Source organism: Dreissena polymorpha, chromosome 12 (genome assembly GCF_020536995.1).
Source record: "Dreissena polymorpha isolate Duluth1 chromosome 12, UMN_Dpol_1.0, whole genome shotgun sequence".
NCBI classification, from domain to species: Eukaryota; Metazoa; Mollusca; class Bivalvia; order Myida; family Dreissenidae; genus Dreissena; species Dreissena polymorpha.
Window position 1 is genome coordinate 72,020,679 of NC_068366.1, and position 21,144 is coordinate 72,041,822.

A 21,144-nucleotide genomic window follows, 5' to 3' on the forward strand; every position below is an offset into this window, starting at 1 on the left:
GAATTGCTAATATTCGTGAATGCATTTGGTGATTAAAAAATATCCGTTAGATGTTCAGAGTTGTTCTTTTTAACCAGGTTTTCCGAAGGAAAAAACTGGTTATTAGATTGGCGAATGCGGGCGGGCTGGTTGGCTGGCTGGCTGGCGGGCGGGCTGGCGGAATAAGCTTGTCCGGGCCATAACTATGTCGTTCATTGTCAGATTTTAAAATCAGTTGGCACATTTGTTCACCATCATTGGACGGTGTGTCGTGCGAAATAATTACGTCGATATCTCCAAGGTCAAGGTCACACTTTGAGTTCAAAGGTCAAAAATGGCCATAAATGAGCTTGTCCGAGCCATAACTATGTCGTTCATCGTCAGATTTTAAAATCATTTGGCACATTTGTTCACCATCATTGGGCGGTGTGTCGCGCGAAATAATTACGTCGATATCTCCAAGGTCAAGGTCACACTTTGAGTTCAAAGGTCAAAAATGGCCATAAATGAGCTTGTCCTGGCCATAACTATGTCATTCATTCTGAGATTTTAAAATCATTTGGCACATTTGTTCACCATCATGGGACGGTGTGTCCCACGAAAGAATCACGTCAATATCTCCAATGTCAAGGTCGCCACGACTAAAAATAGATTTAAAAAAAAAAAAAACTTACAAAGGGGGTTAATTTTTTTTGGTCATTTCAAAAGTTCAGTTTGAGTTTTCTCCCTTTATCAGATTTTTTTTTCACAATGAAAACCTGGTTTTGTGACAATTTTGTCCCTTGTTAATTTATATATGTATGTGTGTGTTTTTTATAGTTTTTAGTGAAGAACATGTGTATATTAAGTGATGCAATATTTAATATGATGAATACATGTGTAGATATGCTGTCCAATTTAATTGAGAAACATGATTTACTCCGGTTTTAATTCTTGAATTATATATACCATGGAAAAAAGATACATTATTATATATGGTGCATTTTGCTACTATCAATACTTACAGTGTGCAGAAAGCAGAATTCTCTGGTTGGTTATTTGTGAAAAGGGCAGTTCACAAGATGCAGAATTTTACAAAACTAATTATGCTGATGCAAGTTCTCTGAACACCATTCAGACTCGATATCCTCTTTTCTTGTATTTATTCCTGGTCAATTTTAGCGAGGCTGTTTTCGGAGAAAACCCGAGCTATTGTCAAAGCCAGCTCGTCCGACGTAGGCGTCGTGCTAAAACCTTAACATTGGCTCTAAAATCAAAGTGCTTCCACATACAACTTTGAAACTTCATATGTAGATGCACCTCGGTGAGTTCTACGTGCCACACCCCTTTTTAAGTCACTAGGTCAAAGGTCAAGGTCTTTGTGACCTCTAATATCAAACTTTAACATAGGCTCTAAAATCAAAGTGCTTCCATCTACAACTTTGAAACTTAATATGTAGTTGCACCTACATGCCATACCCATTTTTGGGTCACTAGGTCAGAGGTCAAGGTCACTGTGACCTCTAATATAAAACTTTAACAAAAACCTTAACATTGCCTCTAAAATCAAAGTGGTTCCACCTACAACTTTGAAACTTCATATGTAGATGCATCTTGATGAGTTCTACATGCCACACCCATTTTGAGTCACTAGGTCAAAGGTCAAGGTCACTGTGACCTCTTAAAAAAATCAAAAAAATGTGACAAGCTTTCGCAGCCGAGCGTGGCACCCGTTATGCGATGCTCTTGTTACCAAGTCTGATCACATTTTTTGTGGGATTGAAATGCATTTTGAGTTCTTTTGTTCTCATAAATTTCATCAGTATTTTGAAATTGTAAGGAAAAAAAACAAAACCTATACTCAACATCAATTATGAAGCAAAATGTAATAGGAAATATTCGTTCTTACTTTTGTAAGTCATCCTTTGTCAATTTTAGGCCAATATACCCAACACAGGTGAATATTTAGAAAATGAAGATGATGATGAGGAGGATGAGGAGGAAGATATTGAATATGATGTAAGTGCTGAAAGGAAACCAGAGCTAAATACTCATTGCTTATGAATTGATGTTTGCTTTGAATTATTCCCAGTGTTTTGTCATTATTGAGTACAAGTATTGGTTAACCCCTGTTACCAAGGCATTTGGCTGTTCATTTTTCTGTTGTTGTTTTGGTGGAGTTCCAGATTTTTCTGAGGGATCATTGGTTTAAAAGCTGCACATAATGTTATATTAACTGCTTTGATGCAATACTTTTGACATATTTATGGAGATAATAAGGTTTTTAATGAACTGTGAATTAGGCAATATTTCTTAAATAGGCTAAAGTTGTTACTTTTGAGTTGTGGAAAGGAATGCGAGAACAATGATGTGTATGGAAATCACTAATGACTTGTAACTAGTGTTCTTGGGTTGAATGAATACTTTCTGAATATTTTATGCCTTGGGCTTGCATTCGCTCTTTAAATATATTATGACTTAGTCTTGCATTAACATTCCAAATTATGTTATCACGTGGGCTTGCATTCACATACTGAATGACGTTGTGAGTTGGGCTTGCATTCAGATTCTATATTCTGTAAGGACTTGGGCTTGCATTCATAATCTATTTTCTGTATTGACTTGGGCTTGCAGTTTCATTCTAAATTATGTTGTGACTTTGGCTTGCATTCACATTCTAAATGATGTTGTGACTTGGGCTTGCATTCACATTCTATATTCTGTAAGGACATGGGCTAGCATTCATATTCTATATTCTGTTTTGACTTGGGCTTGCATTCACATTCTAAATTATGTTATCATGTGGGCTTGCATTCACATTCTTAATGATGTTGTGACTTGGGCTTGCATTCACATTCTATATTCTGTAAGGACTTGGGCTAGCATTCATATTCTGTATTTTGTTGTGACTTGGGCTTGCAGTCACATTCTAAATTATGTTGTGACTTTGGCTTGCATTCACATTCTAAATGATGTTAGGACTTGGGCTTGCATTTTCATTCTAAATTTTTTGTGACTTGGGCTTGTATTCACATTCTAAATTATGTTTGGACTTGGGCTTGCATTCACATTTTAAATAATGTTAGAACTTAGGCTTGCATTCACACTCTTAATGATGTTAGGACTTGGGCTTGCATTTCCATTCTAAATTGTGTTATGACTTGGGCTTGCATTCACATTTTAAATGATGTTATAACTTGGGCCTGCATTCACATTCTAAATGGTGTTATGACTTTGGCTAGCATTATCATTCTACATTTTGTTAGTACTAGGGTTTGCATTCATATTCTAAATTATGTAAGGACTTTGGCTGGCATTCACATTCTAAATGATATTTTGACTTGGGCTTGCAATCACATTATAAATTATGTTTGGATTTTGGCTTGCATTCACAATCTCAAAATGATGTTTTGACTTAGGCTTGCATTCACATTCTAAATTATTTACAAACTTGGATTTGCATTCACATTCTAAATGATCTTGTGACTTGGGCTGATGTTGTGACTTGGGCTTGCATTCACATTCTAAATTATGTTATGACTTAGGCTTGCTTTCACATTCTAAATTCTGTTATGACTTGGGCTTGCTTTCACAATCTAAAGTACATAATGACTTTGGCTTGCATTCACATTCTATATTCTGTTTTGATTAGGGCTTGCATTTACATTCTTAATTATGTTGTAACTTCGGCTTTCTTTTACATTCTTAATTATGTTAGGACTTAGGCTTGCATTCACATTCTAAATGATGTTATGACTTAGGCTTGCATTTTCATTCTAAAAAAAAATATGACTTCAGCTTGCATTTACATTCTTAATGATTTTGTGACTTGTTCTTGCATTCACATTCTAAATGATGTTATGACTTGGGCTAGCATTTTCATTCTTTATTCTGTTATGACTTGGGCTTGCATTCATATTCTAAATTATGTTATGACTTGGGCTTACATTCACATTCTAAATTATGTAAGGACTTTGGCTTGCATTCACATTGTAAATGATGTTGTGACTTGGGCTTGCATTCGCATTATGAATTATGTTTGGATTTTGGCTTGCATTCACATTCTAAATGATGTTTTTACTTAGGCTTGCATTCATATTCTTAATTATTTACAAACTTCGGTATGCATTCACACACGTAATGATGTTGTGACTTTTGCTTGCATTCACATTCTTGATTATGTTTTGACTCGGGCCTTCTTTCACATTCTAAATTCTGTTATGACCGGGTCTTGCTTTCACAATCTAAAGTACATCATGACTTTGGCTTGCATTCACATTCTTAATCATGTTATGATTTGGGCTTGCATTCACATTCTAAATTATTTACAAACTTGGTTTTGCATTCACATTCTAAATGATGTTGTGACTTAGGCTTGCAGTCACATTCTAAATTATTTACAAACTTGGGTTTTCATCCACATTCTAAATGAAAGTGTGACTTGGGCTTGCATTCACATTTTAAATGATGTTGTGACTTTGACTTGCATTCAAATTCTAAATGATGTTTTGACTTGGGCTTGCTTCCACATTCTAACTTACATTATGACTTTTGCTTGCATTCACATTCCAAACTATGTTATAATTTGGCTTGCATTCACATTTTAAATTATGTTACGACTTCGGCTTGCATTCACATTGAAAACTGTTCACAAAGGCATAGCATTACTCAGGTAAATTTTCAAATTTAAATTGCTTTGTGAAATCATGAAATTGCTGTGTGAAATCAAAATTTATCCTGACTACGAAGTCGTGGAATGCACTGATAAAATCATATAATGGATGTTAACATGTTAAGAAAAAAGTTTAATGGTTGTATTAAACCTTACCCCTGTTATGTATAATGATCATGTCAGTCATGATAAGACCTGCCTACAATGTTGTATTACTGCATGCCTATCGCTGTATCAGTGTAGTATTAAAATAGCCACCAAACTGTCCGGTGTTCTAGGGTTGTCTTAAACCCATATACACAACAACCCTCATTAAAAGCAAAGAGAAAATGGCTTTTGCAACCTGCATAAAACTAGAACAGCCTGCAAGTAACTTGCAGTCTGTTTTGATTTAATGCTGTTTGCTGCTCATCAGTATCTAAGGTATGGAAATGAAGCCTTTAAAACTCTAAGCCTTTCAAGCCTTTAAATATCTAGTAAGAAAGGTTTTTAATTCAATTTAAATTTTCAAGGGACCATAAATGCGTCAAAATAAGTAGCTCAGTGGTAAAAGGTTAAAAAATCATAAGGCTGAGAAAACAACTTGCTGTGAATCAAAACACATGCACATGAGATTTCATTGAGGTGCTATTGGTATGATCTCTATGGGTAAAGCTAATAGCAAGAAACAAGTAGATCTAAGCCTATTGTTTGGTCTCTGTTCCAGCATAAATTGCCAGATCTCAATGGAGAAGAACAATTTCCACTCTATGTAAACGTCTGATACATTGAAATTCACATTATGTTCTCTGTCATTCTTCTTAATAAAGCTTTCTTTGTTTCTGTCTTTCATTAGCAATCTTGTACATGTGCATATGTCTGTGCTGTTAGTTGATGTGTATTATATTGTGTTGTATGCTGTTCCTGTGGTGTGTGTTTTAGCTTCATGTAAAATGTGTATCAAGACAAGAATATGCAAAGTAATGTCTAATACATTGGTTTATGATTTTTGTTGTTTCTTAAAGGAAGATTTGTGTGATATTATTTGTAAAAGAGACTTATGCAAGGTTCAGAAACATGTATATATTATATGCATTTCTCTTTTAATCAGTTTGACTGCTATCAAACCATTTTGATGCAATATTGTGTGTTTGTTTGTTCTTCTTTTTGCTGTATTCAACAGGATGTCTTGAAGAAGTAGTCAATTTTGACAACCTATTTTCTTAATTGTATGATTCATTTGCAGGACTGGCAAGTGTTGTCAATTATAAAATCTCTTTGTGGCCAGTGTTGTGAGTTTTAAATGAGCCCTGCTCTGGGCAAATGGGCTTAATGCGTATGCATAAAGTGTCACCCCTGTGTCAAAGAAACCACATTTTCCTTTTAGGTAATTCTTTCATGTATAAAGGCAGTCTCTGCTAAACAAAAAACTAGTTCAGACAGAAAGTTTAGTCCCAGATTAGTCTGTGCAGACTGCACAAGCTTATATGTGACGGCACTTAACGCACATGCATTGAGCCCAGCTTTCTTAGAACGAGATTCAAAAAATCTTTGTGGCAAGTGTGAATATTTTATTTTGTGTTTTGGTTTTATTTGTTGATGTGTCACATTTAAGTTCTCTACTCAGGAGGAGGGCCATGCTGAGCCCCATGCCACTCCTACCGCCCCGCCCTCTTCAACCATGGAAACGCCTGTATTAGTACCTCCTACCATTGTGGTAATATAGGGCTAATAGTTACCGTTCAGGATCTCAAAGTACCCAATCATAAGCTTAGTTTTTGCTTAAACTACAGACCAATACCAATTGTTATCACACGGGAGATTTGAAATTCATTGGCCCATATATTTACATAGAAATAACTTGAGCAGCGCTTTGCTAAAAGCAGGCAAAATGTATGTACATAAAGTCCCAGATTAGCCTGTGCAGTCAGCACAATCTCATCTGGGACACAAAAATCTAGTGTAGGTGGAACGTGTTGTCCCTGATTAGCCTGTGTGTACTGCACAGACTTATCTTGGATGACACTATGCAAATACATTTTGCCGGGTTTTGGAATAGTGAGGTTCAAATAATATCTGCTTATATACTTGCCAATGAATTTCAAGTCTCAGGTGTGATAAGAATTGGTCTTGGTTCGGTATTTTTAGCGAAGACTAAGCTTGTGATTTGGTACATGTGTAGTCTTTAGGCCTGGTGATTGCTAGAATTCTGGAGGGCGTTTAGGCAAAGTGTATGAAGTGAAGTCGTATGTTAATTGTGATGTAACATCATGCATGTGTGTTTGTGTTTTGGTACTCTTCAGACTTAATAATTTAAAGGCATCTGTTGATAATTGTTAAATATATGAATGGCTTTGGACAAAGGGTATAAGGTGAAATGATGTGTTCATCTCCATGTCACCTCGTGTATGTGTTTATATATTTTTGTTACGCTGGGAAGAAATTTATTAGAATCACCAATGATACCATTCTATGTTCTTGAGTTATAAATTAACATAAATCTGCTTATCTGTAAAAAGCATTATTCTTCCTGTATTAAGTTTATCAATTGTTTAAAGTTCTGTTTATTGAGCTTAGCTGTATAAATCTTAAGTAATTTTTTAAAATTATTAATTGGGAAAACACAGCCAAAATCATGGCTGGTGGTTAAGAAGGTAAGTTAATTTATATTTATGCCCCCCTTCGAAGACGATCTGTCCGTCCACCAGATGGTTTCCGGATGATAACTCAAGAACGCTTAGGCCTGGGATCATGAAACTTCATAGGTACATTGATCATAACTGTCAGATGACCCCTATTGATTTTCAGGTCACTAGGTCAAAGGTCAAGGTCACAGTGACCAGAAATAGTAAAATGGTTTCCAGATGATAACTCAAGAATTATTAGGCCTAGGATCATGAAACTTCAAAGGTACATTGATCATGACTGGCAGATGACCCCTATTGATTTTCAGGTCACTAGGTCAAAGGTCAAGGTCACAGTGACTCGAAACAGTAAAATGGTTTCCGGATGATAACTCAAGAATGCTTACGCCTAGGATCATGAAACTTCATAGGAACATTGATCATGACTGGCAGATGACCCCTAATGATTTTCAGGTCACTAGATCAAAGGTCAAGGTCACAGTGACTCGAAACAGTAAAATGGTTTCTGGATGATAACTCAAGAATGCTTACGCCTAGGATCATGAAACTTCATAGGTACATTGATAATGACTGGCAGATGACCCCTATTGATTTTCAGGTCACTAGGTCAAAGTCACAGTGACTCGAAATAGTAAAATGATTTCAGGATGATAACTCAAAAATGCTTACACCTATGATCATGAAACTTCATAGGTACATAGGTACATTGATCATGACTGGCAGATGACCCTTATTGATTTTCAGGTCACAAGGTCAAAGGTCAAAGTCACAGTGACTCGAAACAGTAAAATGGTTTCCAGATGATAACTCGAGAATGCTTACGCCTAGGATCATGAAACTTCATAGGCACATTGATCATGACTGGCAGATGACCCCTATTGATTTTCAGGTCACTAGATCAAAGGTCAAAGTCACAGTGACTTGAAATAGTAAAATGGTTTCCGGATGATAACTCAAGAATTCTTATGCCTAGGATCATGAAACTTCATAGATACATTGATCATGACTCGCAGATGACCCCTATTGATTTTCAGGTAACTAGGTCAAAGGTCTAGGTCACGGTGACCCAAAATAGTAAAATGGTTTCTGGATGATAACTCAAGAACGCTTATGCCTAGGATCATGAAACTTCATAGATACATTGATCATGACTCGCAGATGACCCCTATTGATTTTCAGGTCAAAGGTCAAGGTCAAGGTGACCCAAAATAGTAAAATGGTTTCTGGATGATAACTCAAGAACGCTTATGCCTAGGATCATGAAACTTCATAGATACATTGATCATGACTCGCAGATGACCCCTATTGATTTTCAGGTCACTAGGTCAAAGTTCAAGGTCACGGTGACCCGAAATAGTAAAATGGTTTCCGGATGATAACTCAAGAACGCTTATGCCTAGGATCATGAAACATTGGTACATTGATCATGACTCGCAGATGACCCCTTTTGACTTTCAGGTCATTAGGTCAAAGGTCAAGGTCACCCTCTCCCTCTCTCTCTCTCTCTTTCTCTCTCTCTCTCTCTCTCTCCCTCTCCCTCTCCCTCTCTCTCTCTCCCTCCCTCTCAATGAAGCCTTTACAACTTGAATCTAGTAAAAAAGGTCTTCAATTAGATTTAACTGTCTAAAAGTATGTCAAAAAATGTATCTAAGTGGTAAAATGTTAAGGATGGCCTTGTTGACTTTGTTAATAGAGTTAAGTATGTTTAATGAAATATTGACTCAATAATATAACTATGTACTGTATGGTCGTTCTTATTGATATTTATTGTATCAAGAAATATACTTTTAGCTGAAATTTGCCTATTGTATACTATTTATGACATAAATATTACTTTACATATTTGTGGATGATTCTTGTTTGTTTATTGTTGCAAATGATTGCTGATTGATACTGTGTGTTATTGTTCTTTTAATGATACATAAATAAAATGTAATTGTTATATAATAAGCCGGTGATATCATATAGTTCTGTAAAAGGGCAAATCTTGTTAATTGTGAAACAATTTGTAAAACATAATAAAAATTTCAGTATAATATAAATTAAGGTCAGTATAATACTCATACAGTGTATAGTGTTGGGCAGATAGTTGATCATACTGTAGAGTATACTGAAGGAGGTTAGAGGTCACTTATATTGTGTTACCCTTTCCTTGTGGAATTACAATTGGGAATGCTTTGATGCTGTGCATATAATATATATAGCCTTTATTTGTAGCTTTTGCATCAACGGTGTTAGTGGTGGTGGATGGAAAAAGGGGATAAATAACTACGAATTAATTTTCGTGAACTATAATACTAAATGTAACTTACCACACTCAAAGTAAACATTTGACAGCCTATTCTCTAAGTGTATATAATTTTCAGGTAACAGAAATATGTACTGTGGGTTTTAAATATGAAAACTACCTTAACATAAATAAGTTATTTAGACAATTATTAAATTTATGTCATGGCTATAGAAATGTAGAAGAATTTCAAAATCATTCTGTAGCATTGTGTTAGAAACAACATGGTCAATAACGTGTATCTAAAAGTCTTCCTGTACTTATCAAGTCCAGTTTTGTATTATATTATCAACCTAATAACAGTGTTATCATATTTATTATTTCATTTGTAATGATTGTTCATATGCTGTATATTTATTGTTTTCTATTTTATGTAGAAATATATGAGCCTCACTCTGGGATATTGGGGATTAGCGCAGGCTAATTAGGGATGACATTTTTCGCTTTTATGTTGTTTTTTAAAGGGAGTTCAGGTGGAAGGTGTTGTCCCTGATAAGCCTGTACATGCATTAAACCTGTTTTCTCAGAGCTCGGCTCATTTTTAGCTTGTCTGTTTCCCAAGGTTTTGTCATAGCCAGCTCGTCGTTCAACATCCGTGTCGTGCTAATACCGACATCCGCGTTGTGCTAAAACCTTAACATTTTGTTAAGGTTTTGAACATTGGCTCTAAAATCATAAATCAAAGTGCTTTAACCTACAACTTTGAAACTTAGTATGTAGCTGCACCTTGATGAGTTCTACATGCCACACCCATTTTTGGGTCACTAGGTCAAAGGTCAAGGTCACTGTGACCTCAAAAAAAAATATTCTGACAAGCTTTCAGTTATTCAAAACTGCATGTGCAGCGGAGCGTGGCACCCGTTATGCGGTGCTCTTGTTTTATTGAAATTGCAGACAGGTCAGTATTTGAACTTGGTTGATCAGAGCCTTACCTGTTTACTGTGTATGGTTTACACCCCTCTTTGACTTTCAAAATACGTTGTGTAATGTATTAACTGTCTGTCAATGTTTGAGTTTGATTAACCTCTCAACCAATTCTGTAAACAATTTTTATTGTTTTTGACGGTCCTTACGTCACATAGTGAAATTTCCGCCACAAAGTAACCCATTTCTTTAAAATTAATTTGTATTTGTGGCAAAACTCATTAATAAGACATACATACAACAAGTTAATTGTGTAGAAACATAATAGTTTAAAATATAGATAATACAAAATAAAAAATTGAACATGCAACATTTTTCTGCTATACGTTATTTTAACACTAATAATTGGCATTTTATTAAACCAATACCTGTGGCATATCTGTTAATTTGTTTGTCCTTGAAACACTTAGGTAACTAACAAAGTGAGGCTTTGAATATAGTTTTCATGATAAAACTGCTTAGGTAAAAGTTTTACTTAAAATTAACACCTGTTTTGGATAAATGCCATTTGGATAAAACCAAGTAGATAGAAAATTTGTACCATGTGATTGGCAAGCCTCAGGACCAATAAATTTTCCAAAAATAATATGATCCACAACCCACATGTAATATCAGGACCCAGATCATATATACTAGATTGCCGTGGCATAATGGATATGGTTTCCGCCTAGCGATCTAGTGATCACGGATTCAATCCCCACTAAGTCAGCGTTCTTAAGATTTCCCCCGCAGATGCCAAGTACTGGTTCTAGTCTCAGGAAACAGACTGGAGATTGTTTCCATAAGCCTTAGGCTTATGATGCAATCAAGCTTAAATGTGTCTTGTTCTGAGAAAACTGGGCTTAATGCTTGTGCATAAGGTGCCGTCCCAGATTAGCCTGTGCAGTCCGCACAGGCTAATCAGGGACGACAATTTCCGCTTGTATGGTATTTTTAGTTTGAAGGAAGTCCCTTCTTTCCAAAAATCAAATTTAAGCGGAAAGTGTCGTCCCTGATTAGCCTGTGCAAACTGCACAGGCTAATCTGGGACGGCACTTTACGCACATGCATTATGCCCAGTTTTGTCAGAACAAGACAAAAATAAACAGGCTTAAACTAAATCTAAGCCTCGTTCTGGAAATCGTGGTTTAATGCATGTGCATAAGGTATGCACAAATATACCTGTGCAGTTTGCATAGGCTAATCAGAGACAACAATTTTTGCTTGTATAAAATTGTTCATTTCAAGGAAGTCCCTTCGTAACAAAAACTGCACAAGCAAATCTCAAAAGACACTAGTTGTATGCAGTAAGACCAGTTTTGCCAGAATGTATAGAATTGTACCGGTAATTGAATTGTGGTCTAATGTTTTTTACCTCTTCAGATGTTGTCTTTTTTAAGATCGGATTATTGTATACTTTGACCAGTGTTTGAACATATCAGCATTTTACAATTTATTGTCAAACACTGACTGGCATGTCCTCTGATGGGCTTAACTCTGTGTACATTACCAGTTGTCAATAGTTAATTATGAAAGAATTTTATGGTAATTTCAGGAAGAAGAAAACAAGGAAAAACCATCAGTAGCTGATGATGAGAAAATGCCAGACTATGATGAACTGACTAAACAACTTATGGCGGGTAAATAAAGAAACCTGTGTGTTCAATTTGAAGTTTATTATGTCCTTCCGCGCCTAAGGTTGCATCATGACAGGATCTGTGTGTCCACATTCCCTACCTTATAATTTTACTAGACTCATGAATGTGTGGACGAATACGATAAATTTGTAATGACCTCTTGATTATGGTGTGTTCCATGAAGGGAAATCCTGTTAACCTGATGAAACCCCCCAGTCTAGTTTGGTGACCATCATCCAAACTAACATATGCAGGGAGTGGAAATTTAGATTTGGTCTTACAGGTGTGAAATGTATGTAGCAACCAGAACAAGTCAACCAATATAGAAACCCTAAGGAAGGATTGAAAGATTGAAATAAGAACCAAAACTTAGTATTGTCGTATAGTTGTTAGTAGAGACATAAGAATTATTCATTATCCTCGATAAGGGGAGGCACACAAATGAAGTGAACAAACAACCAGTTTTGTTTCTAAATAAATTTAAATAATACAAAGAGCAGGTGATCAAAATCTTTAAAACTTGTTCTTGTCCACAGATAATTTTAAAATGCAAAATGTACCTTGTCTGTTAAAAAAATCAACTTGCCGTTTTGAATTAAACTATTTGACACATTTTATTATAATCATTACATCACTTTTAAAATGACCATGTAATTTTGTGATTTATACTTTGAAAAACTCAATAATTTACAGTAGCACGTGTTAAACTGAGAAGAGCAAAACCATTTCCTTGTCCATTTATACATGCCTCTAAAATCTGCATACCTTTAGCAGCAAAGTAGGCAAGACCTAAAAACTCTTTAAAGTTAGTACCCACTGGGGGACAATTTGGAACTAGGGGGACAATTTGGAATTTGTAAAAAATGTGTTACATGATCTTAAGATAATGCTAGCTTCACTGGTAGGTGGTTTTTGTCTTACTCTGATGGTAGATGAGCTTTTTTCTGTATGAAAAATTTGAATTTGTTTGTTTATAGTTGCTGATGTCGCTAGGAACCAGTTTACTGAAGCAGAAAAAAAACTGAAAGATACTGAAAGCCAAATCAGGTACATATATATCCGTTAGGGTTTTTAACCAGGTTTTCCGAAGGAAAAAACTGGTTATTAGATTGGCGAATGCGGGCGGGCTGGCTGGCTGGTGGGCTGGCGGGCGGGCGGAACAAGCTTGTCTGGGCCATAACTATGTCGTTCATTGTCAGATTTTAAAATCATTTGGCACATTTGTTCACCATCATTGGAAGGTGTGTCGCGCGAAATAATTACGTCGATATCTCCAAGGTCAAGGTCACACTTTGAGTTCAAAGGTCAAAAATGGCCATAAATGAGCTTGTCCTGGCCATAACTATGTCATTCATTGTGAGATTTTAAAATCATTTGGCACATTTGTTCACCATCATGGTACGGTGTGTCGCACGAAAGAATCACGTCAATATCTCAAATGTCAAGGTCGCCACGACTAAAAGTAGATTTTTTTTAAAAACAAACTTACAAAGGGGGTTAATTTTGTTTGTTCATTTTAAAAGTTCAGTTTGAGTTTTCTCCCTTTATCAGATTTTTTTTTCACAATGAAAACCTGGTTTTGTGACAATTTTGTCCCTTGTTATATTAGTTGTTTTAGTATTGCCTTGAATTCTTAAGATTCACTACCTTGGCCAAGGTTTTTGCAGCCATAATTTGAGGTTAAAATAATTATTGATATTAGGCATTTATTTTATTTTTATTTATTTTCTGGCTTAAGGCAGAATAAAGCAGTCGCTATGTCTGTCCGTAAGTACGTCAAAGTGTCCCTTTTATGCCAAATTCCAGTCTCAGCAATAACTTAGCTATATACATGTACTACTATTGATGGATTTTAAAATAACTAAAAACTTAAACCATAATAATAATCTACAACAATGTTTTTGAAAATTGTAATTTTACCTAACTGTGTATCACAAAATGTGTTTCACAATCTTTAGTGTCCATTTCTGTTACGAACAAACATGAATTTTTATTCAACTCCTGCATTTCCAGAAATCTGGAGACCTATCTTGGCATTGACTACGGCCCCAACGAGGAGTTCAGCGTGTTGAAAGGCAACTGCTATGAGTACACGGATCGGGAATACACCTACAAGATGTGTGGCTTTGACAAGGCCACGCAGCGATCAAAAAGTGGCGGATCAGAGACAACTTTGGGGTGAGTGAGAATTCATCATTTGAGCTTTGTTCTGGAAAACCTGGGCTTTAATGCTTTTGCGTAAATTGTTATGCAAGATGAGATCAGTTTGCACTGGCTTATCAATGACGACACGTTAAGCAAACATTGGATTTCGGTTTCAAAGAGACTTCCTTTACATGTAAAATTGCATAAAAGCGGAGTTTCATGATAAAATTGTGCTGAGTGAACAAACTAATCTAGGATGACATTTTATTCACACCCAATTTTCCCAGAAAGGGCTTGTTATATTAATATTTTATTGAAACCTTTATATTTTAGCTCATATGATTTGAAGGCCCAGGGATAATTGAGCCTCTCAAATCTGTTTGTTGGGATGAAACACTGCTTGGTGTAGTTGGAAAAATTCATGAGAAAGCGTCCAAAGATTGAATCAATCCCTGGATTTTTATTGGTGGGGGACATATTGTTTTTGCCCTGTCTGTTGGTTTGTGTGTTTGTTTGTTTGCGTCAAACTTTAACATCTGCAATTTCTTTTGCAATATTGAAGATAGCAACTTGATATTTGGCATGCATGTGTATCTAATGGAGCTGCACATTTTGAGTGGTGAAAGCTCATCCTTCAAGGTCAAAGGTAAAATATATAGCTTCAAAGTGGCGCAGACGGGGACATAGTGTTTCTGACAAACACATATCTTGTTTGTATATGTAGATAGTGTGTAGAGTTCATTTTGGATTGCATGATTATTGAAATTATATTAATATATAAATAAATGAAAGTGTTATTTGAACAGCAAGACCTACACATGTAATATGTTGCAGTCCAGAAAGTTCAAGTTTATATTGTCTTCATATTTCAGTAACTGGGGTAAATGGGACGGGCCAGCCCATGACAAATATGCAATCATGAATTATGAGAATGGACAGTCTTGCTGGAACGGACCCAATAGGTCCGTCAAGGTATGTTACATGCAGAGAAATTGAGATTTGTATAATTCATTATCTGTAAAACAGATAGTTTGGTTATGATGACAATTTTCAAAATAATTTTTATAGATTTAAACAAAGATAAAAACACTAATTTCTAAAAAAAATATTCAAAATTATTATTGATTCATTTATTCTGAATCAGAAAATTAGTGTGTTTTTATACTTGAGAAAATACTTTTGAGTGTTAATATAGTGTTTGTTTCCCTATATGCGCCATAAGCATGTGTGAAACATTTGTGGACATTCAAGAACAGTTTATATAATTTTATGAATTTCAAATACAATTATGGCTAACAATATAACACAAAATTTCATCCAAAATATTGTTAAAAATCTGCATGCATTTAACCCTTTCCCACTTGGAGGCAAAATGAAAATTGCTATGTGTAAACAGCCTAAAACCAGAACAGCCTGCAAGTAACACTCAGTCTGTTCAGGTTGTATGCCGTTTGCTGCTCATCAGTATCTAAGGGTTGGAGATGAAGCCTTAAAAACTTTAATCTAGTAAGAAAGGTCTTTAATTAAATGTAACTTTCCAAGGGACAACAAATGTGTAAAAATACGTGTCTTATGTGATAAAGGGTTAGAGCAATTGCAATTGTGTTCCATCAGCAATGAGAATCTCTTTTAGCTGATTGTAGTTGCCCTCTCAGTTGAGCCTTGTTCTCGTAAAACTGAGCTGAATGGATGTGCGTACAGTGTAATTCCACATTAGTCTGTATAGTGTACACAGACTAATCAAGGACAAGATTCTCTGCTTTTATGGATTTTTTCATTGAAAGGAAGTCTTTTCTTAGCCCAAATCCTATCTATGCTCCAAGTGTCGTCCTAGATGAGCCTTTGCAGACTACATCGGCTAATTTGGGACTACGTTTAACGCTTATGCAATTAGCAAAGTTTTCCCGGAACAAGGCTCAATGCGTTAGCATTGTGCCAAATATGTTATTTTTTTAAGGTCCATTTAAAATGCGGTACAGACAACAAACTTACTGGTGCCTCCGAGCCAAGCCGGTGTGAATATGCCTTTGATTTTGAAACCCCATCGAGATGCTCTGAACCCCCCACCACCCACCAATTGCACACAGAACTGTAGTCAATCACCATCAGTGCAAAATAATTGAACTGTTTCAAAGTGCTCAATTTCTGTCTGACATGTTAAAGATGCTAATTTTAATCATATATGTATTTTGTGGAGACCATGAACAAATCACAATAATTTCTTATATTTATGTTGTTAAGTAAGCTTGTTATGGAAAATATTAATGTATTTGTAAATTAATATGATTTATTCTATTTGAACTATATTTTACAACAACCATACAGTTCTCGTATGCCAATGCAATCATGATGTTTAGCAGTATGAAATTATGAATATATTAACATGAAAAGTACTAACAACACAATTTGTTTTTGTTTTTTTTATGGAGAACAGAAATTAATAAAGCTTTGCTATGGAAAAACTGGGGTTAAAGCATGTACATAAAGTGGAGTCCCAGATTAGCACGTGCAATGCACACAGGTATATCAGGGACGAAACTTTCCACTTTTATTTAATTTTTCTTTTTGATCCGAGTCTCTTCTAAACAAAAATTAAATGTAGGCAGAAAGTTGCTACCTTGATTAGCCTGTGTAAACTGCATGTGCAAATCTGGGACAACACTTCACACAAATGCATTAGGCCCTGTTTTCACATAACTAGACTCAACCAACCTTAAGGGAGATTTAAATCACAATGTGTTGACCCTGTTGGAAAGCCTCCACAGTGCTGAAGACTATAATGGTGTTTGTTGAATATTTAACAAAATTGGCTATGAACCCTGTGTGTATCTTAAATTGAAATTGTCACTCACACAGAACTGAGCCAGTAATGTTTTGTTTTTTTATAAATTGCCAAAAATTCTGCCCTATTCCCAGTCTCAAAGGGTCTCTCTTTTTTTTTTAAAGAAATACCAACATTCACTTCTTCTCCCTAGGAGTTTTACGAGTTGAACCTATCAATATTATGATTAAAAAAACAACAACTTGTAGTACTGTCAATTTTAATGCACATTGCTAAGAAAAAAAAAAAATCAAGTTAAAACAACGTGATTTATCCCAAACCAAAGCTGGGTTTCAGCCATAATCTCAAAACAGTGAAAAAAACCTGGGGAAAAGCATATCCCTATTAAAGCTGATATTTATTGCTTTACCATAAATCATAAGAAGACAAACAAATGTTAGGACAACGTCTACAAGAAATGAAATAAACAATGTTGCATTGAATCACTTATATAACTTTACACTGTTCAGTTTTGATTTATTTAGAAATTAATCACACATCATAAAATTTTGTGATACAATATAAAGCAATAGCGTAACATCATGTTATAAGCACGTTTGATTTTCTTCACACCCACTTGCAGAAAGCTTGATATAGCCTTTACAATGGAGGAGGGAATGCGAGTGTGGACGTAAAGGCATGCTTGCCTTAGTTCATCCAGCTTATCTGGGCTGTTGCACTGCCTTTCTAAATGCAAATTTAAAATATCTTGAAAAAAAATCATGAGAATACCATGTGTCTTGTGTAATATCTTTCTCCCTACCTAAAGGTCAGGGTGACACGACTCAAATATTCAATTTTGTACATACTGTAGCTTGTTCGTAAGATGATTTAATTTTAAAATAATTTCAGTATGTCAATCATCTCTTAGGACTGTTGCTTACGTTTTTAGCAAAGGTCAAAGTTAGGTATGGTGAAGCTTCTTTAATAACAAGCAAATTCATTAAATTGATATCCCCCGCAAATATGCTTCTGGACACAAAAGTGTTATATTTGACACTCGGCTAAAAAAGCATCTTTAGCTCATCTATTTTTTTAAAAACGCTATTGCATTCAAACTTGGTACACTTACTATCATGAGGGGACTGGGCAGGCAAAGTTAGATAACGCTGGCATATATTTTGACAGAATTATGTGCCCTTTTTATACTTAGAAAATTGAAAATTTTGTTTAGTTTTGTGTTTAGGTCCATTTCATTCCTTAAGTATCTAAGCTATTGCTTTCATACTTGCAACACTTACTATCATAAGCGGACTGTGCAGACAAAGTTATGTAACTCTGACCTGCATTTTGACAGAATTATGTGCCCTTTTTATAGTTAGAAAATTGAAAATTTGGGTAAGTTTTGTGTTTAGGTCCACTTTATTCCTAAAGTATCAAAGCTATTGCTTTCATACTTACAACACTTACTTACTATCTTAAGGGGACTGTGCAGGCAAAGTTATGTAACTCTGACTGGCATTTTGACAGAATAATGGGCCCTTTATACTTAGAAATTGAAAATTTGTTTAAGTTTTGTGTTTTGGTTCACTTTACTCCTAAAGTGTCATAGATTTTGCTTTCATACTTTGGAACACTTGCAAACTATCATAAGGGGACAGTGCAGGACAAGTTGCATAACTCTGGTTGTCATTTTGACAGAATTATGGCCCTTTTTTGACTTAGCAACTTTGAATATATGGTTAAATTTTGTGTTTAGATCGACTTTACTTCTTAAGTATCAAGGCTATTGCTTTCAAACTACAAATACTTTCATGCTATCATGAGGGTACTGTACCTAGCAAGTTGAATTTTACCTTTGCCTTTGAATGACCTTGACTATCAAGGTAAATTATTAAATTTTGCTAAAATTGCCATAACTTCTTTATTTATGATTAGATTTGATTGATACTTTAACATAACAACTCTTACCTGACGTACCACAATAGACTCCACCAAAACAATTCCCCCCCCCCCCCATCCCAGAATCCCCCCCCCAAAAAATTATAATTGCTTTTCATTTTCTTTAAAGATCATCTAATAAATGACAACACCCTCACACGATACCCCCCGCCCCCCCCCCCCCCCCCCCCCAAATAAAAAAAAATAATCTTTTTTTTAAACATGGTTAAAAAACAAAACAAAAAAATTAATTTTATTTTTGAAATACCGTCCAACCATCCCATCCAAGAATACCCCCCAGCCCCCCCCCCAATTTTTTTTTTTTTTATAAATTTTTGGAAGATAATGTAATAAATTACCACATACACACACTATACGACCCTCTCCATCCCACCCCTCCCTCTTTTGTGATTGAAGTATTGAGATAGGTCCCTTCACCTTTAAAAGAAAAATAGATGAGCGGTTTGCACCCGCAAGGCAGTGCTCTTGTTTAAAGATACAAAGGGCCATAACTCTGTTATAAACAGATGGTGTACAATCCCATTTGGCGTGCATCATCCTCTTATCCATATATATACTCATACCAAGTTTCAATGAAATCCGCCAAAGCACTTCCAAGATATGACTCCGAACACAAAAGTGACGAATGGACGGACGGAAAGACGGACAACGCCAAAACAATATCCCTCCGCCTATGGCGGGGTATAATTACAGGCATTATTGACAAGGCACAATAAGTCTGGAAAAATGTTTGGTCTGTTGTAAAGACTTCTTGTAATAATGTGTATTTTACAATCTTTGTCATGCTCATCTTGGACCCCTAAGTGTGACATTGACCTTGATATTTGGGCACAGATCTTGCCCACGAAACGACGTCTCCACTTGTTTAACATTTCTATTAGCTCAACAAAATTCCCTTAATTATGAAGTTACAGTCCAGACAAGCTGTATCATGCCCATATTTGACCATGTGAGCTTGACAGGAGGGGTTGCATCAGACCATGACATCTCAACAAAGTGAGAGTATATTTAAGTTATTTAACAATTGCTTTATAAATTCTGAAGATACCATTAAGATTGGACAAACACACGAACATACACTAGCTGAGCTGGGAAAACTGGGCTTAATGCATGTGCAAGGCTAATCTGGGTTGACACTTTTCGCCTAGACTGGATTTTTGTTTACAAAAAGACTTTCTTTAAATGAAAATCTCATAAAAGTGGAAAGTGTCATTCATGATTTGTAAGTGATGACACAGGCTTATCTGGGATGATACTTCACACATTTTTCCCGAGTGCGACTCACACTGAGCCACCATTGTGACAGCTAAATTGAGCAGTTTGCAAGCTGGCATGAGAAAAAAAAAGTCACGTGAAAGTACAAGAAACTGCATGCCATTCATTTTTATATTGACAAGTTAAGCCCGCTGTTCTGTAACAGAGAAACATTTTGATCTGTGATTATTTTCTGAAGTACAATGTATGAGGTATATGTTTGAAAGTTTTGTTTAATACCATAATTTACCCTATGGAAGGATAATAATGAGCTATATTTAAGGTTAGTGATTATTGCAATTTAAAGACTCCAGAATGTTTAATACGAGTCTCCCTCATGGAAAACAGGCCTTAATGCATGTATCTAAAGTGTCATCCCAGATAAGCATGTATCTAAAGTGTCATCCCAGATAAGCATGTATCTAAAGTGTCATCCCAGATAAGCATGTATCTAAAGTGTCATCCCAGATAAGCATGTATCTAAAGTGTCATCCCAGATAAGCATGTATCTAAAGTGTCATCCCAGATAAGCATGTATCTAAAGTGTCATCCCAGATAAGCATGTATCTAAAGTGTCATCCCAGATAAGCATGTATCTAAAGTGTCATCCCAGATAAGCATGTATCTAAAGTGTCATCCCAGATAAGCCTGTGCAGTCCGTACAGGCTAATCAAAGACAACACTTCTGCTTTTATTGTATTCTTCATTTATGAGAGTCTTTTCTCAGTGAAAATCCAGTTTAGACGGAAATTGTCTAACCTGATTAGCCTGTGCATACTGCACAGGTATAACCAGGTGACACTTTATGCACATGCATTAAGCCCCATTTTCTAAGAGTAAAGCTCAAATGTATAGTCTCCAGAATCTTCATTGTATGCATATTAACAGTATGTACATTGATATGTACTGCACATAGTTTTCACAACTAAAAGAATCTGATA

The 21,144-nt window shown here is 35.6% G+C and overlaps 1 protein-coding gene across 4 annotated transcripts in view; it reads left to right on the forward strand.

Moving 5' to 3' along the window:
- LOC127853588 (glucosidase 2 subunit beta-like) overlaps positions 1-16,631 on the forward strand; it is a 49,337-nt gene extending 32,706 nt beyond the window's left edge. Inside the window, exons 9-15 of one of the 4 annotated variants that reach the window (XM_052388248.1) lie at positions 1,897-1,977; positions 6,225-6,326; positions 12,000-12,084; positions 13,059-13,128; positions 14,095-14,259; positions 15,099-15,198; positions 16,184-16,631. In XM_052388248.1, the coding sequence (XP_052244208.1) occupies positions 1,897-1,977; positions 6,225-6,326; positions 12,000-12,084; positions 13,059-13,128; positions 14,095-14,259; positions 15,099-15,198; positions 16,184-16,321 (741 nt within the window). In that variant the 3' untranslated portion in view covers positions 16,322-16,631. The remainder of the gene's footprint in view (positions 1-1,896; positions 1,978-6,224; positions 6,327-11,999; positions 12,085-13,058; positions 13,129-14,094; positions 14,260-15,098; positions 15,199-16,183) is intronic. The other 3 variants (XM_052388249.1, XM_052388250.1, XM_052388251.1) reach the window with 3 other exon arrangements.
- Positions 16,632-21,144: the final 4,513 nt, after the last annotated feature.